Source organism: Anopheles gambiae, chromosome 2 (assembly GCF_943734735.2).
Source record: "Anopheles gambiae chromosome 2, idAnoGambNW_F1_1, whole genome shotgun sequence".
NCBI classification, from domain to species: Eukaryota; Metazoa; Arthropoda; class Insecta; order Diptera; family Culicidae; genus Anopheles; species Anopheles gambiae.
In genome coordinates, this window is record NC_064601.1 from 1,231,434 (window position 1) to 1,255,552 (window position 24,119).

At 49.0% G+C, this 24,119-nt stretch overlaps 4 protein-coding genes across 4 annotated transcripts in view; 3 read left to right on the top strand and 1 right to left on the bottom strand.

The window, feature by feature from the left end:
- LOC1281976 (microtubule-associated protein futsch) overlaps positions 1-5,916 on the top strand; it is a 46,106-nt gene extending 40,190 nt beyond the window's left edge. The window contains exon 7 of the mRNA XM_061646195.1: positions 73-5,916. Within this exon, the coding sequence (XP_061502179.1) occupies positions 73-242 (170 nt within the window). The 3' untranslated portion in view covers positions 243-5,916. The remainder of the gene's footprint in view (positions 1-72) is intronic.
- Positions 5,917-5,976: 60 nt separating this feature from the next.
- LOC1281974 (nuclear cap-binding protein subunit 1) lies at positions 5,977-21,161 on the bottom strand. Its single transcript, XM_321964.5, has 7 exons — positions 20,924-21,161; positions 19,474-20,809; positions 19,298-19,401; positions 7,307-7,554; positions 6,991-7,234; positions 6,590-6,921; positions 5,977-6,453 (listed from the first exon to the last, which is right to left on the bottom strand). The coding sequence occupies exons 1-7, from the start codon at positions 20,967-20,969 to the stop codon at positions 6,340-6,342; spliced, it is 2,424 nt and encodes an 807-aa protein (XP_321964.4). The 5' UTR covers positions 20,970-21,161; the 3' UTR covers positions 5,977-6,339.
- On the top strand, positions 11,125-19,026 carry LOC11175514 (mucin-2). The gene is made up of 3 exons (XM_061646197.1): positions 11,125-11,606; positions 12,762-12,985; positions 13,798-19,026. The coding sequence occupies exons 1-3, from the start codon at positions 11,454-11,456 to the stop codon at positions 18,761-18,763; spliced, it is 5,343 nt and encodes a 1,780-aa protein (XP_061502181.1). The 5' UTR covers positions 11,125-11,453; the 3' UTR covers positions 18,764-19,026.
- A 248-nt stretch (positions 21,162-21,409) lies between the features above and the next one.
- Positions 21,410-22,777, top strand: LOC5667651 (G kinase-anchoring protein 1). Its single transcript, XM_001689328.3, has 2 exons — positions 21,410-21,710; positions 21,778-22,777. The coding sequence occupies exons 1-2, from the start codon at positions 21,519-21,521 to the stop codon at positions 22,558-22,560; spliced, it is 975 nt and encodes a 324-aa protein (XP_001689380.2). The 5' UTR covers positions 21,410-21,518; the 3' UTR covers positions 22,561-22,777.
- The last annotated feature ends 1,342 nt before the right edge of the window (positions 22,778-24,119 follow it).

The following is a 24,119-nucleotide window of genomic DNA, read 5'->3' on the forward strand; positions in this document are numbered from 1 at the left end:
ACTAGCTAACGTTAGCGTTCATCCTAAATATCAAAATACCTAAATACTTATTTTTCTTAATTTCTTTCACAGAGGTAACTATCATTCCAACGTACGACACCGATGTGCTTGGCTACTGGGTTTCGGAGAACGAGGAACTGCTCGCCAAGTATCACATCGATCTGTCTCCAAGCGCGGCACGGTGTACAATCAATCTGCAGGATCACGAGACGTCCTGTTCAGCCTATCGGCTCGAGTTCTAGGCACCGGGGCGGATCATAGCATTCACCGGCCAGACCATGGACGATGTGGATGTGGACACCCAGCAATAGCAGTAGCAGCATCATCAGTACCAAGTTATGCGCTGGCTTTCCCTTCCGTACCATCTTTTAGGCGGAGGAGATGAAGAAAGCTGGCCAACGTGAGTAGACACACTTTAGTTCGGTTCTTTGTACCGCAAAGACCTGCCGATTGATCGATTGCACTCGTTCAATTGTTAGTTGTACGTATCTAGTCCTAGCGAGCGCATCCTGGAAATGCAGCTATGTTAAGTTACAATTAGACATTTTCCTCCAACGGAAAGGTATAGAACGAAAAGGAATGGAAACAAGACTCAGCGTCAGCTAAAGCAAGAGGTTTTTAGATAGAACACGACCGAGCGAACCCAAGCGGTGGAAAGGAATAGCAGGGAAACAAGATAATTTAAACGAAGAGCTTACTTTGTAGAGCAGACCCTTTATCCCGCACACGCAGTGGCGCATTTGTTCTTGAGCTTCCGGCTAGAAGACGCCTAGTTTAGGGATGATACAAATAGAACGCAAGAAGTGTCCGTAATGAGACAAACGATAGTCTACCTGAATTTTTTGAATCTCCCTTTTGAATCCTACAGACACTGCTTCTTTCTCTCTCATCCAACGTTCCGACGGCGAGAGGCAAACACTTTTTCTTCCGCCATAGCTTAGGCCGCTGTCAATCGCCATGCACCGGTACAACATTGCAAGGGGTTTTGCACCCTGTAGTTAGTTGTGATAAAGTTTACTTGTTGATTGAGCAAAATTACTCCACATGCTAAGTTGCAATGTCATATACCAGAGAACAGAACGGCTTCTGACCGTGGAGGTTACACCTTCGTTGCACAGTCGTACCCGTTGGCAACTCGTCTGAATACGTGCACAGCCGGGCACACACAGCAAAGGGTGGCAGCATTGGGGAGATACAAACGCACAACATCCGTCTAAAGTCTACACCCATACCGATGATAATCGTATATCGCAACCAAATCGATCGTCGTTCACTAGATCTGCATCAGACAAATGCAACTGTTAACGTACGTACAACATGCAGCACCGTCAGGCAATCGTTACATTGCACCAATTACTAATTCCAAGAAGAGGTATGGCCGAGTTCGTGCCATACCGGACGATACATAACGGGTCGGTTCATCAGGGAGCATAAACAGGAGCGAGGATGAGTTTTTGGCATGGCCATTCCTGGGATTGCTGTTCTTTTTTAGGATTGCAAGGTAGTCAAACAAGCAAAGCATATACGCAATGCCAATTTGGAAGATGGTCGAAACATACGGGAGTTGGTTGAGAAGGGATTTTTTGCTTTTCGGAGACTGTGGTTACAATACAAAACTTTTATACACCAGCTTACAAAATCATCATCACCTCCAGTGCAACACAGACGGCTTGCCGTCTTGATCGCCTAAAGTACCCAGCAATGGAATCCACCCAGTAACAGAGGATAGGTAAACTGTGTTTAGGTAGGTAGATAACGTATCTTACACATCTTATGAGAATCGAAGCGAAGACGATCGCTCACTGTAAGACGTCCACTACAGACTGGAGAAACACTTCACACGTCTCCCTTTCAGCGAACACAAAAATCACATTGACACACGTCAGCCACAATGCGTAGAGAAAGCCCAAGTGTGCCCAAGCGGCGTTTGCCATATTTCGGGGGAGTTGCCAACGCTGCGAACTGCAGCGAAAAAGGTGTAAAAACAACTTAAGGACGACAAATATCCCCAAAAATATCAAAGTTGCGCGCACCACGTATAACCGATGAGCTTTGATGCGGACAGGAGAGTCTATTTACTTAAATCACTAATGTTGTTGATCGTACACGTCAAACTTTCGTGGCACAAAGATAAACTAAACATTCCTTATGCTATAGCGACTCAGTGTGCGCGGTGTGATCCTTCAGGCACGCGTGCGTTTGTTTGTATAGGTCTGTGGGCCAGTGGATGATCCAGAGAGAGGCATGATAGTTATATTTTTCTATATCACCTCTCTCTCTCTCTCTCCCTCTCTAACACACAAAAACGTGCGTTATATGAAAAGCACGAGCAGCACTGGCCCACATGGAATGGACAACAGACCGAATGGATGAATTACTACTTAAAGGCAACACACACTTTTCCATAATGCAATTTCGTCATCTAAATAAATGAACATCATTTATCACCACAGCTGAACTATATGAGCGATTGATTATAGCAAACAAGAGGATAAACAAAACTCTATTTATCTAAATATAGTCTGAACAAAAGACGATTTAAGAGAGAAAGAGAGAGAAAAAGAGAGATGAAAAACAACAAACCAAGATGTACCATGTTACTACATTTAATCTTCCTTAGAGCAAAGTGAATATTACCAAATCAAGCAGAAAAAGGGGCGCCAAATATGCCACAAGAATGTTGTTGTTGAATGAATGCCTATAGTACATTTCAGGGCGGTGGGTGGGTGGTGTGAGAGTTGAATAGATCGTAAATCAAATTTTCCTATACTTCATCGAGATGCACGCTCACAAAGCGCGATACTAAATCCCAAAATTGTTCATGGAACGTGTTATCCCTGTGAAAGAAACTTTCAGCTATAGTTAAAAACAAAGGCAAACACAAACCAATAGGAAACATAGGCAGGCCACGCATTTAATGCATCAAAGAAGATCGGAGCCTATACATACAGGAGATAAAGGGGGGGGAAACGTATTTAACACACTTCACACACGAGTTGATAATGATGATAATGATAGCGATATAAGCCCATGAGACAGTTCAAATGAAGCAACTTGCGAACAACAAAACATTTAAACAACACAACGTGCAGCAGCGGCACGAAACCGCAAGGCTACGTGCGGGGCGAAAGGGAACGAAAGAAACCGAAACACAAGACGAATGTTCAACTAATAAATGTATTATTTGTTAGCACGAGAGAAATGCGCTCCAGCAGCAGCATTAGCCGATCGATTTGTGTTACAAGCGGCGGTGTTAATTAATGAATAAAATACACTATATAACGATGTTTAGTTTCGATGGCTGTTTAGCAAAAAAACAAAGCAAAACAACACACACACACACACACACACACACACACATATACAACACACACGTAACATTGACGTGCATCTACAAATGCGTACTCGTATATTTAAAAACAACTCATCCCACACTCATCAAAACTGCAGAAATCAGAACAAATGAACGATATTTTACAAGTGCGAAAAGGGGGAGAGTAATGCTTTAAAGCCAAAACAAGAATGTGGGGGAGAGATAAAACGTAACCGAACCGTGGTCGTCATCGTGACAGACTCAGACAGAACAGCGTCCCGTTGAAGGAAGGAGACGGAAGGGGAGCAAAGATAGGAGCAAAATTTGTCGATTTTTATATGCCAATTTTAAGCTTTTATATTAGCCACCAAACAGACAGAGAATTAAACAAAACAAAACAAAAAAAGATACATTTTCACCCCGCGTAATAGAGACGGCCGTAGAAAACGTCGGCCCTAGTAACCTCTCTCAGTGAAGAAATGCTTGTGATTTCTGACTCCGGCCACAAACCGGGCACGCCGCTGAATGTGACGAAAATTTACTATTTGCCAATAGCATTGCACGGATATTAGGATAGGGTCTTCAGAATCAACGTCTGCTTATTGGTAGCGAGGGAAAGGAGACGCGGGAGAAGTAGAAAGAGCAAAAACGGCTGCCGGCTCCTATCGGTGGCCAAACCACCGCCAATGCTGATATGATACTGTGGCCAATCAAAATGCAAAGTGCTTTGCCGCTTAGTGGATATCATTGTTTTGCTGCGTGCGTGTGACGCGTGTACGCTCCTCAGCCGACGTTGTGTTACGTATCACCTTTTACGATAGCGGTAGCGAATGTTTTCCTGATTTGCCTTAGCTTGTGCGCCGACGAGCCATTTGACCGACCATTTGGAGGGTTCTTATTACTGTTAGTATTAGTGAGCATTTGTCTGTTAATGAATTGGTTCCCATTTTTGCTTTGGTTTACGCTTACGCGGGGTAAGTTTGGTATTGCGACGTGAGTATGAGTGGGAGTGTTCTTGTATGTTTTGGGTGCTATGTACCGGAAATGCCTTCTAGGATGGATAGGAAGTGAACGCGACGCAATGCGTGCGACAGAGAAGCAGGGAGTGAGGGAGAGGAGTATCATATGTAAGGATCCCCCCGAGGACGAACCATGGAAGGGCTGTGCGACTGTGTGGGGTGTGACAAGGCAAACATAATGACGATTGAGCAGTACGACGACGAATTCGTGGAACGAACAGGTGATACTGTTACGAAACTAGAATATACTGAGGGCCTAGGATAATGTTCAGCTTTCTTTTATAGCCACCAATCCCCGTACTGCAGCAAGATAGACTATGCAAATGTACTATCCATACTTTGGTTTTACCTCTAAGGTTTACCATGCGTTAGGTGCTAGACTGTTAAGTTATGGTATCTAGATTTCGGTATTGATTTGTAGACATTAAAATTGCCCAGCAAGAACGGCTTTTGTATTATATGTTTGCTTGCATCTCTAACTTATATATCATATCCTACTTTCGAAAAGACAAGAAGCATGTATGGCTGTATGCAGTATTTGCATACAAAAAACGGGCAAAAAGAAGCTTTTGACATTTGATGACTAAAAACCAGTCGGACGGAATTTGACTGAAAGTATTCACAAGACACGCAACGTTTGGAATGAGGCAGGACAGGAATGTGGAATTGACACAAACACACACAGAAGTTGAACGATAATGGAAATTAAATGAATCTACATTCTACACAATAAACAGACACATGCACACATTCTGATACTATAATACTAAAAAAAAAAGAGTTATCATTAATGCTGAGATCACATTGGTTGAGATCTCTAGTAGCAAGAAGAAAACCCTATACTTTTAGCTTCATCTAGTCAGTTAATTGAATGTTTCATCAGTTTTTGAAAGTAAACAAAAAAGAAATAATAAAGACAAGAGGCAAACAACAAAACAAATACTATGTACTCATACATACATACACATAAAGCAGCCGTACTACAGGCTGGACCCAACTAACCCGATTGGAGAAAAGAAATACTTAAGACCACTACAGATGAGCGATAAAAAGATGGGCGTATCATATTTCGACTGCAAAGAAGCTACGACCCTTTTCGGCGTGATGTTTTTTTAAATGAAAATCCAATATGAAGGCGGGTCGTTTGGGAGGATTACAACGTACATTAACAATGAAAGACAGCTTGAGGAACGTGAGACATGGACGGGATCGAAAAACGCGACCCAGACGAAATGTATTCTGCTGCTTACCAATACATCAATTGTACGAATAATATGCACCACTGTCATCTCAATGCGCAAAATAGGCACCCAGAAGAGCAGATTGCGGAAAACAATGCATTGCTTACGCGTCTGAAGAAAAATACGTCCGTTCTTTACGCCAGAGAGAAAGAGAGAGGGGGATAGGAACATAACAGAGCATGAGAACGAGCAAAAGCTGAAGAATTTCCACATTACCAAACCAATTTAACGATACAAAAACAGAAAACAAAACAAAGAGACAAACAAAACTATTAACCTATTATTATGATGTATGGTGAAATCAATAAAAATGAATAAAATTCAATAAAAACTATAAAATCTACGACTACACCGTGATATTATCATTTCTCTGCAAAGAAAACACTCCGGGCACACGTGTTGGTTTTCGTGAAATTGTCTATCCAGCATTCATTTACCCATGTGCTCATGCAGCTTGCGTTATAAGTCAGTGTCCGTATATTGATCCGCTGGTCATGCAGCGGATTACGTAGGAGTTAAATGATTTAAATGATAATTACTAGTCCATTCCACGATCATTGTAGCATCTCCCACACACCCTCGCTCTCTCTCTCGCTCTCGTTGCCTCTGTGCGCACAGCACATTCCGACGCATGTTTTGCACACAGTGATCATGATCGTGTCTTTTCTTTCACTATCGATCGATCGTCGTCACTGGACCGTGAACGAGTACCATCTATCAGAGGGAAATAACGCGCACGATAATGGAGGCAATGCAGGCGCCGGACTTACGCTCGCAGCGCGGTGAACTGGTGAAACACATCCAGTATGTGCGGGTCGAGATCGGACGTAAATAGCAAGCTTTCCAATGTGCTGCTGTATTTCTGCACTTGCTCGTGGTGCTAAACGTAAAAAAAAAACAATACCACGCATACAGCGGAGAGGAAAAAGTCATTAGGACAATGTGAACAACACCACCGAGCGAGCACAGTGTATCGCATTATCGTTAAGTTTTGTTACTCTGCAGTTAGCACTTACCATCATAAACACCTGCTGTAACCGGCCAATGGTCCAGCGGTACCAGTCGGTGTCATAGTCCCGCCCGTCCGTGTCACACTTGACCAGGTGCTCGGACAGGATCATAATGAAGCGTTGAAAGATGATCAGAAACAGGCGCTTCTGGTCGACGTACGCTGCCTCCAGCTTTTCCTCCATCCGCTCCACCTGCTCTTCGGTCGGTTTTTCGCCCGACCCTTCCGTGTTTTTGCGACGCTTCTGAGCGTTGGGTGAAGCGGCTTCGTCTTCCGATTCGCTCGAAGACGACTCTACTGTGCGGGCCAGCTTTTCTTTCGCTTCGTTCATTTCCCGACCTGTGCACGGAGAGGACGGAAAATGGTGAAAAAATGTGTCTTTCAACAAACATATCCGTATATACTTACTCAGCTTAGTGACGTGCTGATTCATCTTCTTGATCGTCAGATGCAGAATTTCCCACAAGTACATTTTGGTAAACTCTCCCACCATTTCCTTCGAGAACACCCACGTCGCGACGGCCGAACATTCGACAATCTGCACCTTGAGAAGCTTGTCAACGATAACGACCATCATCTGCTGATGATCTACCCACAGCTCGAACATGTTGTGTAGAATGCAGATCTGTGCTTCTTCTGTTTCCGCCAGTGCCTAGAGAGAGAGAGATAGAGAAAGTACATTAGAAAATCATAATTTCTTTTAAAGCGATAGGGCGAACATTACCTTAAATACGGCATGAAATTTAGAAATGGCAGCGAAGCTGTGCGAGAAGCTCTTGGAGCCCAGGTTCAGCAAGGTTTGAACAAATACATCTATTTTCAGTGGGTTGAAGGGCGCCTCGGCCATGTCGGTGTCGGACGCATCCCTTGAATTCGGCAAATCGTTCAGCTCGTTCAGCACATCCTCGGCGTTGCACTTTTGGCGAATTGCAACCACCAGCTTGTGTGCCGTTGCAGTCCCCGGGAGAGATGCTGAAAGGCAGAGGAATATAATGGAAAATATGAGTGGATGTAAACAATGTATGAGGACCTTTCGATGCATTTTACAATTCTATTACAGTCGGCAGTGCAGTACCTCAACAGTTGCAAATAACTCTCCACTAATCGAAGCAGATGGTAAAAAATTACCCGAACAATGTACGAAAGCTCCACCCAGCTGCGAGAGAAACGACAGCCCCAAACGTTCCAAACGCAGGCAAAACATCATGCACACATTCCGAACGTTGGTTAAACATCACTTTTACTACACGATCCGATGCGAAATTCCAGCACGATGCGCCAAAGCCCAGCCCAAAACATAATCGCTAGCCTAGCGCTTGACTTTTCTAAGTGCGATCCACGCCACCTTCCCCCCACATGGGACCAAAAGGGGGGAAGAGAGGACGGGTTTCGGCGATGCACGCGAGCAATGCTTTTCTTTTCATTGCATCTGTTTCGCCCCAGGATCGCTTCCATCGCGCGGGGCATGATCTGTCCATCATGCCGGCGCACGTCTGCCTCTGATCAGCTGAGTGGAACTGCACACCCGTTGCGTTTGCATTGCCCGCGGAGAGCCGACAATGCATCGCCGGTGCATCTGCAGCCAATAACTGTCGATTAAAGAGTTTCGCCACTTTCTTTCAAACGAAGCAAGACTCATGCTAACCAGCAGCAGCAGTAGCAGCAGTTCGACAAACCATCACCCCTCTAGACGGCTGATGCGGACGGCCTTGGTGAAAATTATCGACAACCCGCAAGTCGCTGGCCAGGGCAGAAACATTGCTCGTAGCGCAGAGGTACACATATCTCGGTAGAAAAGGATGGATTGCGATGCTAACAGCATGGCACTAACGATCAACAAAAAGAAGAGTCGTGCGCAACTACAGATCGTGCAATTGATCGGCACGAGGTGAGTTTTCACTCGCACTTGCATGCACTAACACGAAAAATTGTTTTTGAGAAATTAATCTAATTAATGGTATCATGGCAGATTAGGGCGGACTTTACGAAACGGGGAATGTGAGAAGATCGCCGCCGCATCTCGCATGACCATTGCACGTTAACGAACGTCCTTCAGGGTTGTTGAGCTCGATATACACTTTTTATTAAATAATTCCACATTTACGATCGGATAACGATAACATACAAAGCTCTCCGTTTATCAGGGAAATAATAGACCAAACATCAGTTCAAAAGTATCCATACTCCGGATGGTAAATTCGTTCTGCTTCGAAACAGGAAATTCGAGCGTTACCTTTAATGGGAAGTAATTATCTCATATTGACATAATGCACTTAAAAGCGGGAGCAAAACGCGACGCAACAGCAGAACCTTCCTTTCTCCTTATGCAACATTATATGCACCATTGGTTTGATTCCTGACACACAAAAAGCCACATCAAATACGGCCCTTCTAAAGTTTGCTAAACCACAACAGCGTAATTAGAGTTTACGGCGTACTAAAGAGAGTGTTCCGGAAAGAAAGGCGATCAAAAGAAATCAAGGAAGACAATATGCTGCACAGCTTTGCGGTTAGACGTGTACAACGGGTTCTGCTAAAGAATGAAAATAGCTCAAATTTTCCTTAAAAAAAACCTAATGCAATACAGCTACTTGTTCGAGGTGATACAAAGAAGTTTGCTGGTTATTAGCAAGACTGTTTCCATATGCTTACGTCGACCGAAATCGTACATCTAAGCTAACACCTCTGCACGAACGACACTAAAATGTCTGCAGTGACGAACTAAGACATATTTTTAGAGGCTTTATGAGCGTCATGCACATCACCCGCGATCGCATTGTTTTGGCGCAATCTTTGTCTTCAGATCGGGTGGTCGCTCTGAACTCGGCACCACCACCCGCCCGACCGATCGACCCAGAAAACCATTGTGCTTCTTTTTAAGTGGCAAATTTGTATTCAAATGTTTCCGTTTCTTAATCCATTTGAATCTACCACCACCGAACAGACTGACATTGTTTTTACCTTGATCTGTCACTAGAATCGTGCCAGGGCGCGGGTGTGGGCTTTGGGCAAATTGGATGGAAAAAACAATTGAACTTTTCCACGAGATCCGCGTTTCCGGGAAGTGGGAATCGGCCCAAAATGCCGAAATCAAAGCCAACAATCAGTCCCTGACAATAATGTCGGTGTGTACATTCGAAAAGTTTGCCGCTCGCCTCTCGTTTCCCAAAGCCGCAGTTGCCGGCGCTGCCCGAGGCCTTCTGCGCCAAGTGCATTGGGGCGTATATTTGAACGAGTTCTTCAGCCGAATCGATATGCACACGAACGTGAATATCTAGTATCAAGGAATTACTTTCACTCAAGAAGAGATCCACCCTGAAAAGCGCTTTCCTTCCACGTCGATCGTACTATTGCACCATATTGACCGCTGATGGAAAACCCCTTTTTATGTTTCAATTACGACAAAATGGAGCCCTCATACGTAACCCAAGACTCAACATTCGTCAACAACAAAAAAGCAATCTATTCCAACATAATTAAATTGTCTCTCTTTCTGCTAGACTCGCCGCGCGGGACCAACTTATGCAACTCTGCCCAATACCGAAAGAAGATGCTTCTTCGCACGTGTCTAGCGTCGTTCGCACACCGCCGAGAGTGCTTCTTTTGCATGCAGCTATGTGCTTAAATTTCCATTTTCAACATATTGCAAACGACGGCTCGATCTCTTTTGTCTAACACAAACCGTCAAACAAAAACTGGAATTTATGCAAAATGAGCAACACAAAAAAGAGTTTACAACCACTCAACACTCAACCCCCCAGGGTAAGATGAGCTCTTCGTGCATTACAGTTTGTCACAGCAAGCACTAACCCCCGAAAGGTGGTGCCGCGTTTGGGCACTTACGCTAAAAGTACGACGGAAGTGTGCTACGTTCGTCGTTAGAGCCGGCAAGGCAACAAACACTCTCCCTCTCCCTCTCCCTCTTGCGACATTTCCCAGTCCATTAAGCCCCGTCGAAAGATCGCACACGACCCACACATTACATTTTCGGCAACATTAATTGTTGCCCACAAAAACGATCGAATCTCGGGATGCAAATACGATGCTGCGGCTAAGCATTACAGAAGCTGCGGGCAGAAAAGAGATGCAACACGGCCAGAGCGCAACCGCCGCTTAATCGACGGTCGATTTGGACTGTTTGGAAGAGGTGTCGAAGACGAGTGACGTGCCGGCCCTTAATGGAGGGGTGAGAAAAGCCCTCAACGCCTCCCGTCGGCGTCGGCACACGACGGAAAATGGAAATTAACGAACGAAACTGCGCCCGAGCGTTGAGTTTTCGCGCAAGAGAGGGGAGAGCAACCACGGTGGCTGGGAAATGCAAACGCTGCGTTACGACGAAGGCATCGGTTTGGAAGGGAGGGAGATCCGTCCATATCGCTCGCATCGGCGTGGCGGTGGATGGCCAGTTTTAATATGATTTTGAAAATATTACCCTTTTCAGTAGGCGCAAAACGCTCGTTCGAAACGGTTCACACATTGGTGGAAACAAGCTAATAGTAGTGTTGTTCGGTTTGGTGCGATATCACCGGTCGTCGATCGATCGATTAGGGCAAGTGCAGGCATAAAACGCATCTCTCCCCAACGGGCTACGGTGAACTGATACCGACAGATAGCCAAGATGTACGGTGAATAGTGCACAGTACGGGGACTAGTTTCCCTCCAGTGACAGAACGCACACAGTGACAAACCCGAAACCATCGTGCTCAGTAGCAGTGTTACGATACGATCGATACGTTGTGTGAGGATCAAAGCTCCCCAAAACAGTGCAACAAAGAAAGCGCCCATAGACAACGAGAGGCTTTTGTTTTCCGTTTTAAAATAGAAACAATTCAACTGCTGCCACGTGTGTGTGTGTGTGTGTGTGTACGTGTATGTGTGGTAAATGTTCTGCACCCTCACGGCGCTCGTTCTGCAGCTGTACAAGACGAAAACTCAGCGAACGATCCATCACTGTCAGCGGCCAATCACGTTCCGCCATGGATTACATCGGACGTACAATGAACATTTGTTTAATTCTTTTCATGGTAAGACAAAACTCCCTCTAACTGATCTTGCAACATCGCATATCCCTCCGCGGTGGCGGTGCTGGTGGGGTGTGCTGTGCTTAGGAGGCAGGTTGGCAAGGCGGCTTATGTGCATACCAAACCAGCAGATTCTGAGGTCGACAAAGAGAGCGAAAAGCTTACGCGAGTTAAATGACAACGCCGTATTTTGCATACCCCACGATGACGAAGAACTGTGGGAAACGGTTCCCTTTTTGTGTTTGAGCTAAATTCAAATCAAGGCAATGCGACAAGCATGGAATGTGATTGCTCAAAGCCGCTGCAAGGGAACTAACCCTCTTACTTGATTAAACATTTTCCTGGAGATATGCAACAGGTGCCTACAAAACAGAGAGTAAAGATCAATTAACTTGATTAGAATATGTTCTTAAAAAACCAATCAAACTTGCTAATGTCACCGATTTTCCACGCCTCCAACGAAACAATGCCTTCGGGTACCCGAAATGAGGCTGACACAAATTAGCTCTCGATCTTCTCCTCACACCAGAACAGAGCCCTTGACACTAGCGACACTGTCATGGAACTGTGAAGCATTCGTTTCGTTCAGACTGCACATCTGACCCACCACCACCTGTCCGTCCGACCGCTGCAATCGTAATTTATTCATCAGCTTTAATGCTCTGTTGATGATTGCCGGCGCCCACCCGACTATCGCGTTCGTCCGCGCCAAGCAGGCAAGCTGGGTCAAACGCTTCGAAGGCCCGCCATTCGGCTCGTGGTTTGTTTAATTACGAACGAACTGTAACCTCATTGAGCGGCGGGCATGAGAATTTTTGAGCAGCTGTAAAAGAACGCGAGTTACTACTATTGTGCCGCGATGGAAAACGACGTCAGCGGCGGGCGCACATCGGCGCAGAGAAAACGCTACCGAGAACGGGAAGCTCTCAAGGCGATCGCGATGCAGATACACGAGCCGATATCGTCGCACCGTAACGAAGAGACTGACTTGATCTTGAAAACAATCGCCAGCGCGTTCCGAAAAAAACGCTCATCAATCGTAAACAGTTAATAAATCACAGTCCATTTGTAGCATTAATCTTCAGCAGACCTTCCTTCAGCTTAGGATTGATCAAATCAACTTATCATTTGTTCGTTTTTCCTTCCCACACAACACAGATATCCATTACCGGCAGCCATTGCCAGTACTTCAGCAACCGTGATATCATTCTGACGCCCCACCAGGTGAAGACGCACCCGGGCAAGGTTCTTTACTATCGACCGCGTGAGCAGGTTCCGTCCGACGAGAAGCCCAACGCGACCGGCGGCAATGGTAACGCGGTGCCCTGGGAAGAAGTGTTAAAAGAAACCGTTTTCCTAGCGCTGAATGATAACAAGACGAGGTAAGTACCTGAAAAATAACCAAGCAGGACCGATCGAAGCTACAGAACAGCCACGAAGCTGCACAAACACACACACACACACTTTGCAATGCGAGCAAATCATTTAGTTGTTCTTTGCAAACGCGTAGTTTCTCTTGGAATTAATTATGCCAAACAACAGAGAAGGCCCCTTTAAACGGCCCCTTTAATGTTTCAAGGGGAAAAGAATAACACCAAACAGGGGGAAAGGGAGCTGTAATTGCTGCCGAAAGGAAAAGTGCGCCCGAAAAGAAAAGTCTAACGATACACAAACCAGTGAAGTGCGAAGTAGCAGCATCGTTCCACGAGGCTGCACGCGCCAAACAGCATAGCAAAGCGGCAAGGCCAGCCCAGGCGCGCGTGCCACCGACTGGCGCCATGTCATGCGCGTACCTGCGGGGAGATAGTAGTGTATGTTTATGCAAAACAGAAGGCTTTCCTTCACACAGCTGACGTCAAGGCGATTGGCGCAGTTGTACTTATTAAACCGTACAGATTAAGTGAGCATGAAATTACCGATTCTATTGGTAACGCGAAAACAAAAACGATAATCTCGACTGTTGTTTCAGAGGGGGGGGGGGGAGTATAGGGGATTTGGTGGGCATTACGGCTTCTTCCGGCTCCTACACTACATTGGATCGTAATGACAAGCGGGAAATAATGACAATCGTGCACACTAACGACAAACAGGAAGCAAAACAAAACCCTTCCTTTTCCTGCTATTTCCTTTGTTGCTCTCTTTGTTTCATCTCTCTTTCTCTCATTCCCTCTTTTCCGTACCCTCATCCAACCAGCCTTCAGCAACAATCTTCTGGAAGCACTGAAAATGCACCGCTCCTAGCGAACCGGCAGCAGAAGGCGATCTACAATGCACCGTACATCGGGGCAGTCGATCTGACCGTTCCCCGCTTTGGTGACATCGTCGAGTTGGCCCACGGACGACTGGAGCAGGACGCCGCCGCCGACGATTCGTACTTTTTCGTCCAGCAGCAGGACGGTAAGCCGGAGGAGCCGCAGCGCAACGTGACCGCCCTGTGGAAGGTGGAACGGATTCGGCATCGTGATGATCAGCGCGGACATCGGTATGAGCTGAAGTTCACGGTGGCACAGCCGTCCAAACAGGCTACGACGACGGCCAGCGAATCGACCGCCACTCCGCTGGAAGGTGAACAGGAACAGGGAGGAGCAGCCGCCGCAAGCAATCGCACCTACATCATCCGTGACGAGGACTACCCGCGTTACTTTGGACAGCTCATCAACTCCCCGAACGCCATTCCCATGCACCGAAAGAACGATCAAATGTTCGATCGTACCTTCTTCGACATGGTCCAATCGCAGGCTCCCCCCCATCCGCAACCGCACCACCAGTTCGGTTCGTTTGCTCCGGCCACCCGCTTCTACCGACCGGCCGTTGTCCAGCAGGCACAGCAAACCATGACCGTCGGGCAGTATCTGCTGCAATCGCTGCTGTCCGGTGGCGAGGCGCCCAAGTATCACCACCATCATCATCACTTTGTCCCCGGCAAGATGGCGGCCAGCCCCGCATACTACGGAGGGCTAGCGGCGGCCACGAGCAATCGCATCAAGTTCCCCGATACCTTTACCGGCTCCAGCCACTCGGTGCCCAAGTTCTACCAGCACATCCACTTCCAACGTCCCTCGATCGCTCCCCTAGCACCGACGGCCCTTCCGGGCAGCTATCTGTTCCACCATCCGAAGGACTCGCATGCCCCGGCACCGAGCAACATCCATCACGACTACACCAAGCTGGTCGATCTGCGCGGTGCGACGACACCGACGGGGCACGATTCCGTCGAGGCGAAGCCAGCAACCACCGTCAAAGCGAATGCCGTCCAGCAGCAGAAGCCCTCGGCGCCTTCGCCGAACCTCATCCAGCAATCGTTCCAGGCTCAGAAGACGTCGCCCAAGCCCCAGCAGTTCCCTACGCAGCAGCAGCAGCAGCAGTTCCACCAGCAGGTTGCAACGATTTCCACTGCAACCGGACCGCAGCAGCAGCAGCAGCAGCAGCAAACGGGCCCGGGACAGGCTCCGAACGCCCCTACCGCACAACAGTTCCCACCGCAACAGCACCTCATCTACCGGCCACAGGTATCGCCCCAACAGCAGCAACAGCAACCCATTCTGATTCATCCCCACGCTCACCCGCAACTCGGAGGGCCTCCTGGCTTCTTCCCACCCTCGCATGTCATCCAATCGATCCCCTTCTACAATCCCCAAGGCCAGATGGTGGTCAACCACATCCCGGTCATGTCCAACCACCACATGTTCCAGATGTCCCCGCCGCAACCGATCGCCATACCGGTGCACGTACAGTTGATCCCTCCGCCCCAGAACCATCTGTACGCTGCCCAGCAGCAGCACCAGCAACAGCAGCAAGCACCACAGCAGCAAGCACCGCTTCATCCGCATCAGCCGCAGGATGGTCTTCAAGCCATCCCGGTGCGTATCATGCAACCCATCCCGAACCCCGTCCACCTCTACTCGCCCGTCAATCCCTTCCTGCCGCCGCTGCAAGCCCAGCAGCAGCAATCGTTCCACCATCACCACCACAACCCGCATCACCCGATCGTCACTGTGACGCCCAAGACAACCTCCTCCTCATCCTCCTCCCCTACCACCACCAACAACCAGCACCATCAGCATCATCCTCATCCGGCTTCCCACGGCCACCATGCGGGCAACCACACCCAGGTCGCGTCCACCGCAGGCCAACCTTCCCCCACGTCCCAGAATCATCCGCATTCGCATCCGCATCCGCATCATAGCTCTCACTCGTTTAATGCCATTCCCACTGTTTTCAAGTTCACCAGTTCTAATGCGATCCCACACCCACAGAAGACGACGACGCTCGGCGGAGGGCCCACGTCCTCGTCCTCCCCAACAGTGACCGCGCAGCATCATCGCTACAACACGCCGAACGTGCAGCTGAGCGGCCCCTCGATTAGCCCTACGCCCGCCCACCGCCACCGGTACTCTACCGCCAGCGGAGGAGCGACGGGTGCCGGCAGCACCAGATCGTCCCCATCATCGTCCTCCTCTTCCTCCTCCGCTAGCTCACCGTCACCGACCTCGGCCACGCGCTCCAGCTCCCGCTACACGTCCGCGGTCGGTCAGGTCAGTGGTCCGACGGTCAGCTCGACCGTGGCCAACCATCGCTACGCACCCCTGCCAACGGTCCCGGCTTCGCCCGCTGGTCTACGGGAGAAATTCACCGCTGCGGCGTTCCAACCATCCGCCAGCGAGTCCAAGCAGACAACCCGCAAGCTGGAATCGCCGACGTCCAAGGTCAACAACAACAACAACCAGGCCGGAGTCACCGATACCGTCGGAAGTCCGTCCAATGCCGTTTCACCCAAATATGAATCATTTGGTGTCGAGAACGCCGTCACGCCAACGCCACCCGCCGAATCCTTGCTGTCTGCCGCCACGCCCACCGCCAGCAGCTTGTCACAGATTCACCACTCCCCCACCGCTTCGCCCGCTTCCCGCACCACCCTCGCCGGAGGTCCCGGTGCCTTCAGTTACAGCAATTTTGTCGACGCCTCGGGTGCCGTCAGTGTCACCGCCAAGCTAACCTCCGAGCAGACATCCTCCTCACCGCACCACCGCACTAGCAGCAGCAGCAGCGCCAGTACGGCATCGCTTGCGTCTTCTTCTTCCGCTTCTTCTGCAGGTTCGCCTTCGCCCACTACGCCCATTTCCATCACCACGCAGGCCACCTACGTGCCGCCGCCCAAGTCCTACATCCAGCAGCTAGGTCCCACGATCGGTGTGAAGTATCCGCCCGCCTTCAAGAGCATGCCCTCGGTGACGATCGTGCCGCCTCAGATTGAGACCCCGATCGCGTCCACCCTCAAGACCTACCAGTATCTGAACCACCACGACACGTACGATTTCATTCCTTCGCGCGTCGTCGAGCTGGCGCACGTTAAAAAGATGAACGGTCAGAAGCACGGTAAGCGCACCAAGTCACAGAAGGGACAGAAGAAGCCCAACGGTCCAATGGCTGGTCCGGCAGGAGCGGGAATGGGTCCCAATGGCAACCACCATCATCACGTTACGGTCACGAGCAGCAAGCCGTTGCGCTTCTACCCCGGAGATGGACCGGAATATGCCACGCACCGTCCCGAAGCTCAGCTCAGCGTTCAGCTGCCTCCGCCGGAGAAGGATTACACCATGACCTATTACGGAACGCCCAAGCACAACCAAAAAGTGCAGCGACCCAAGAACTTTGTCACACCGCTGCATTCCTACCAGAGCTCCTCGACTACACCGATTCCGCCACCGTCTGCCGTCCCATCATCCTCGGCTCCTTCGGTAGTGTCCTCAGTGTCCTCGCCAGCTCCTGCAAGCGCTAGCACCACTTCCGCACCACCGCAACAGGTAACGGCACAGGGAGGCCGGAACGTAACCGTCTCGACGTTCCGTTCGGCCACTGCTTCCAGCACGGCCCATTACTACAAGAACCGGAACGAAAAGTCGGACGATCTTACCACCATGGGCATCACCACGATGCGGCCCCGCATGATGCTCAAAACCATCTACCGCCAGTTCCCGGGATCGTTCGTGTCGACCTCGACGTCGACGTCCACGGAAAAGCCGGTCCAGAAGTGGGTACCGAAGCGACCGAGAACCAGCAGCAAATCGACGAGCGGTGAGTTTTCCACATCAACGCTTCCCTCTTCCTCGCAGCCGGTCAGTGGAGAACAGGCGGTTGCATCGTCCGAACGTGCGATTGACGTCGTCACTAAAACTCCGGTTGTGCCTGTCGTGCGGTCCAACCTCGATCAGCAGATGCAGCGCGTTCGAGCGTCGAGAGGACGCAGCCGATACACGTACCGCAGAATTCCGTCCGGCAATCCGCCACCGATCCCGACCGGTCAGCAGCAGCAGCAGCAGCACCTAACTGGCAGCAGCATGCGGACGAGCCGCATGCGAAACAGTAACTTCAGCACCTCGACCACCACCATCAAGCCCATCCCCAGTGTAACCTCTTCCGTGTTCGACAGCAACCGTATCGATGGCCGCTCATTCGAACAGCAAGAACGCAAGGCCGAAGAAATGGTCATGACGACGGCCACGGCCAAGAATGCGTCGAATGAAAAAATCAAACGCGACACCAGTGAAGCCACGGACGACAACAAGGAAGAGACCGATCGTACGACGGTCGCCGTAGCGGAGCAGCTCGTCGCCCAGCAGGCCGAACACAAGCAGGACGCGCTGGAGGTGACGGAACCGGAAAAGGAGTTCGTTATGGTGAAGGCCAACATTTCGCCTCCGATTGCCACGAACCAATCGAATATGGTACTCTTCGAGGCCAGCGATGCCGGGTCGTTCGATTCAAGTAGCGGCCCTGCCGCTGTGGAAAGCTCGGGACGATCGATTGGTTCGGCTTTCGATGATCTCACGATGTCCATCATCAACCACGCGAAAGCGATCGTAAATCAGACGGAAAAGCCCGCCGACCCGGCACAGGAAGAGCTGAGCGCTACGGAGCCAACCGTCGCACCCGCCGTTGCAAGCGGCAAATCGATCGAAAGCAACGAGATCGCTCATAAGGACGAGTACGAGCCGGAAACGACGGTTGAGGTGACGACGGCCGCGGCCGGTAGCACCAGCTCCCCAGTCACGGAAAGCACCGTCAGTGAAACGATAGGCACCACCTTTGAGGATGGCGTCGAAGGTGCTACTGCCGATGATGGGACAAGCCAAACGACAGTGGCTGTCGATGTTGCTTAAAGTCTGTAGTCATACGTTGAACACACCATGATCATGCCACGTTCATGCAGAGCGGAAAATGACCATTCCCTCAATTCCATCCACTGAACCACTCATCCATCCCCCGTACGACACGTTCATCTGAATCATCCGAATTGATCTGCATGTAGTTTTAAACGCTCTACTCCCACCGCGTGCTCACTGGGAGATGTTAAATTATTCTAACATTAATATATTATTTATCAAAACTGTGACAAGACAGAGGGCAGGGAGGGCAGAAATGAACCAACAGCATCCATACGAAAGGTGTATGGGTATAGCAGGACAAAGTGAATGCAAAAGCGAAGCCAAAACCAACAACGAACACACCCCCAAACCGAACGATCCAACCGAAACGAACGGTACCCAGCTGGCCCGCTGAACGGAGCAGGATGCGGGGACACAGCGTTCGAGTCGTAGGATACAATTTTGTTATTTTGTTTTTGTCAAAATAAAGATAATTATAGTGTAAAGTGTATAGGAGTGTGGATTTCCCTTTGTGCGGGGAGGACTTACCAGCACCCTCCATCGAGTACTTGTAGTGCGGGACGGGTGGTTTTGGGATAAGCTTCGCATAACCTTCCGGCATCATTTCCTTGAACCGATCATGGTAAGAGAATCTAAAAGGGGGGGGATTTAGTATAATTAACACGGGTAAGTATATCGCACAGGTAAGAAGTATCTCGACCTACCTCAAGCACTTGAGCAACACCTCCTGAATGAATTTCGGTCGAGGATGCTCGTTTTCCAGCAGCAGACAGCTGTCCCAATCATCCCAGGACCAGCGGAACTGGAAGTTGCTCAGATGGTACGAGAACCAGTTCACAAACCGATCGAAGCACGACGTGTTCATGGAATCGATGCGCATGAACAAAATCTCCGTGGCCTGGGCCAGCACCTGGGGCATCTTCGACGGTTGCTGCTTGCAGAGCTCGATCAGTATCGAACCGTAGCAAATCTCGAGGTACCGTGGCGTAGGCATGTGAAACAGCTCGGCAAAGATCACCTCCACGATACAATACTCCAGCGGGATTTTGTCCTTGTACGGCAACATCAGCAGATGGATGGCGCAGTCCTTCCGCTCCCAGCGATGCATTTCGATGATCGAGTGCAGATGCTCCTCGATCAGGAAGCGTTCGATGGAGTGCGCCCCGGGCAGGATGGGACCGGGCGGACAGTCCGTGTAGTCGAACATGCGATACACTACCCACGGCATCGGATACTCGAACGAGTCCTGGTGCGGTGGCGGATGAATCACGGGGATGTTGTGTTGCAGCGCCTCGCACAGCACCGAATCGAACGCCAGGTACGGGCGCGGGATGTGCTTCTCCGTCCAGTTGTCCTGCCGCAGCTTGCGAATCTGCGCCCACAGACAGTCGAGATACTCTTCCTGCGGGTGTGGCGCATCCACCGACCAGACGCGCAGCGCATTGTGATGCTTCTTGGTGCGCTTGTTGAGAAACACCTCGATCCGCACCAGCAAGTTCTCCAGTGCCGATTCCTTCTTCTCGTACAGCTCCCGCCCAACCCACGGCAGGGTGGAAAGCACCGCAAACACGTACCAATCCCGGCGCACCTGCGGCACGTTGTCTTCGTTCGCCGCATCGACCATGCTGTCCAGCAGCTGCAGCAGCGAGTTCGTGGAAATCACGTGGCAGTTCACCAGGTCGGCCAGAAAGCGCAACGCATACCGGGCGGCATCCCACTGGCACTGCTTTAAGCTGTCCTTAAACGTCTTCACCATGTACTCCACGAACTCGCCGCCAAAGTTGTAGTTCTTGGCGTTCATCAGCCCCACCATCGTCGAGTATATGGTGCACTTTTCCGGCATTTTGATCGGGCAGTCCGAGAGGATGCGCAGAATTTTGCTCCGAAAGTTCCCCAGATCGGACTCCAGCACCGACACCAACCCTTCCAGATTCGACTCCAGGGAGGAGGTACTGTTTTCACCGACACGCAGGATCAGCGTTTCCAGCCGCTCTTCCATTTCCTGGTTTTCGGACACCCTGCGCCGCTTCTTGTTGCGCTCTGGTGGGGAAAGATAAACATGATCCAAATATTATTCACCGACTACCGCTGGCACCACCGCTCGCGATACGTTGGTTTTGTAGGTTAACCAACAAACGCCCGCTAAATCCGTACCTCCGTAAAAGTCTCCATCATCCTCGTACGCTCGTCTCCGGTTCATCGTGATTCCTTTACACTGCGCGCTAACGGGTGAACTTAATGTGTACAAATGTAGAACTTTAGTTCCGAATTATTTGCGTTAAACCCAAACACTTAACGCGGTGAAATCTACAAGTTTTTGGACGCACCAAGTTTACGAAAATTGGACGCAAGAACTGGGGAATAAAAAACTCCGCAAACGCCAATTGCCGAAGCGTCAAAAATGTCAAACGGAGAGTTGCGTCTATAACCCTCGGGCCAGTACTTCGATCGATACAATGCCAAGGTTTATACACATACAACACGCATACATTCGATAAAATAGTTGAGGAAATCATTTTACAAGAAAAGAAAAAAATGAAAAGTATAAATACAGCGGTAAACGGCAGAATGTTGATAACAAAAATCAGAGAAATGTTAATTTTCCATTTCTTCGTTAAATCTATACACCTTACCCCCTATGCTGGCTGTCATCGAGCTCGTAATAAACAAACAAACCCGCCCGCAGGGATATTGTTTTCCACAATTTTCATCGTTTTTCCATTATTTCTAGAGATAGAGTGGAATCGCAATGTTTACGGTTGTTCCCTCAAGATTTTCGGGTCTAAAAATCGAAGACGACGATGATGGATTTCGAAAACCAAAGCAAAAATCTAGATCCAATGCAAACTCCAAGCCCAAAACGACGACGACGACCACAACGCCGCCTGTGAAAACAGCCCCTCCACCACAATCTCAACCGCAAGCAAAGAAACCTAAACCAGTGAGTGTATAATTGCGCATTTCCATAAAAGGGTTTTCTTTAAATATTTCACTTCTTTCTGTTTCAGAAATCACAGAAAAACAAAAATTCCAGCGACGCAGTACAGAAGGAGCAGTGGTCCAAATGGCAGGAAAAGGATACGGAACTGGTGGAGAAATCCTACATGAACGATCTGGAACAGGCACTGCTGCTATCGAAGCTCGATTTCGAGGCCAACAAAACCAAGTACAATCAGCAGGAAAAGGAATCCAAGGCATCGAAGGACAAGAAACCCAAAACACTGTCCCTGCAAGAGTTCCAGGAGAAGGTCAGCAAGGAGTTGAATGAAAAGCAGCAGCAAAAGAAACGCCAACAAGAGGAGGCAGAATACAACCGCAACTACACCTTCTTCGAACAGATCGACCTCGAAACGAAGCAAATACTCAACAAAGAGCAGCTGAAAACGTTGCTGCAGCAAAACAATGCCAATTCTGCGAAAGCTAGGGAATCGAAAGGCAAACCAGATGACCTTCCGGTAGTCGAACAGCCTGCCACTGAGTTGGATTTGCTTAGGGAAGAAAATGCCACCCTAAAGGAAGAGATCACGGTTCTGCGCGATCGGTACAAGAAGGTGGTGGCAATGCTCAAGAATGGAGAAATGAAAGAGAAAACCGAACTGATGATAGAGATTGAGAAGCTGCGCAAGGTGCAGGAAGACATGACCGCGGAGATGACCGCCCTGTACGGTCAGCTAGAGCAGGCCAAGTCCAGAACGAACCAGGAATCGAAGGGCAAAGAAAAGCTAGCAAGTCGCCGCTCGGTACGGTTTGATGCTGCTTCTGAAGTGCAGCCCGAAAGTGCCACCAATTAGAACCAATTCTCATTCCAGCATTAAACACTTTAGCAGTGCAGTATTGAAGCACATTTCCCAGAAGATCTCATTTCTCAACGTAATGGCTGTAGATATAAGAATCTAAATTGATAGAGTGTTTCTTTAGCATAAATTACGTTCCAATAGCTTTAGTACATTGCATGTCTTTTTTGTCAGGGAAAGTAAATAAAACGAAACGATTGACGAGCATATTGAACACACCGGAAGCAGATATTATTGCAAATCACGTGACATCGTTCATAACAGCTGCTACCGATAGCGATACGGGCCGGAGGAACCTTACCTATCACAATCACAGCACAATATTATGTTGGTCCTCCACACCTGTCCTACGGTTCGGCCTCGTATTGGGGTTGTTTACCGTCTTTGCACGAATCGTCTTTTATTATCCCGATTCAGATTTCACCGCATATGCTAACGGAACAGAAACTCTCATGCCTCCTTCCCCATGCCTTTGTGCGAAACCATACGCCCTGGAGTGGTGAGAATGGAAACAGATTTCCCAATGCGGAAAGAATGATAACAAAAAACAGCACAAAAAAAGCGAAGATAAACTCAACAAATCCGCAAGCAGTCGTTCCTATCTTTGCATGCAAAAAGAAAAACACATCCAAACACACACTCACACACACACACATCCCATATACCTCCCCTGGCAGTGGGTGGAAAATGAGTGAAAATCTGTTGCTAGGCTTTAGACGAGAGGGGATTATTTCAATTCATATAGTGAACACATCCTCCCACCAACACCACCCCTTTTTGAACAGAACAGCGCCTGGAAGCGAAGGGAGCTGTTCCATAAACCCTGCTTTCCCCTTCTCTCGCTCTCTCTAGCCGCAGTTTCCCTGGCTGTGTCAGTGAGGGGGGAGTGAAGTTGTCTCAACAATTGAAAACAGATGAAACCTGTAAGCCGGTAACGGTCGGTGGTGTGGGGTGGGGAAAGAGTTTTTGCTGTTCGTATTCTTTTCCGGCCTTGTGGAAAACCCTGTAACGCTTCTGCACAGATTCAAACCGCGTGCACGAAACACGTGGTGAAGCACGGAGACAATGCATGATGTGCTTCCGTGGATATCGTGGAAATGTTTACCAAAAGGGGTTGGGTGGGAGGGAGGGTTCTGCTGATGGGAAGGATAAAAAGGATATTGGTGGTGGAGTTTTTCTTTTTTTTGTTGTTGCTTCTCTTAGTGGGATGAAATATCTCGCGATGCAAAACCACACACACACACACACACACACGTACTCCCACCTAAATAGAGTGCCCCTTCCCCATTGGTGGTTGTGGAAAGCTTATTTTGCGTACGCTTTTATCCCGATTCTATTCCATTAGCGATGCGTTTGTTTGATTTAATCCTTCACGTACGTGTTTGTGTGTGTGTGTATGTGTCGATGGGAAACGCGATGGAAAACTCTAACTGGAAAAAAAATCGTTATTTGCATTCAAGTGCGTTGAATGATAAAGAGAGTTTGCAGTGCTTTTTGCCACTTTATCTTGCATCAACGTGTGAGAAAATCGATACCTCAACCGGCAGTGTGAACGT

Excerpts from the sequence above, each read along its gene's own strand:
- LOC11175514 (XM_061646197.1), top strand. The coding sequence starts at position 11,454 with ATGTGTGGTAAATGTTCTGCACCCTCACGGCGCTCGTTCTGCAGCTGT. Across the intron at positions 11,607-12,761 it reads TTTGTTTAATTCTTTTCATG|ATATCCATTACCGGCAGCCA; the intron begins GTAAGACAAAAC and ends CACACAACACAG. Across the intron at positions 12,986-13,797 it reads CTGAATGATAACAAGACGAG|CCTTCAGCAACAATCTTCTG; the intron begins GTAAGTACCTGA and ends TCATCCAACCAG.
- LOC1281974 (XM_321964.5), bottom strand. The coding sequence starts at position 20,969 with ATGAACCGGAGACGAGCGTACGAGGATGATGGAGACTTTTACGGAG. Across the intron at positions 20,810-20,923 it reads TGATGGAGACTTTTACGGAG|AGCGCAACAAGAAGCGGCGC; the intron begins GTACGGATTTAG and ends TTTCCCCACCAG. Across the intron at positions 6,454-6,589 it reads TACAGCAGGTGTTTATGATG|CACCACGAGCAAGTGCAGAA; the intron begins GTAAGTGCTAAC and ends TTTTACGTTTAG.
- LOC5667651 (XM_001689328.3), top strand. The coding sequence starts at position 21,519 with ATGTTTACGGTTGTTCCCTCAAGATTTTCGGGTCTAAAAATCGAAGAC. Across the intron at positions 21,711-21,777 it reads AAGCAAAGAAACCTAAACCA|AAATCACAGAAAAACAAAAA; the intron begins GTGAGTGTATAA and ends TTTCTGTTTCAG.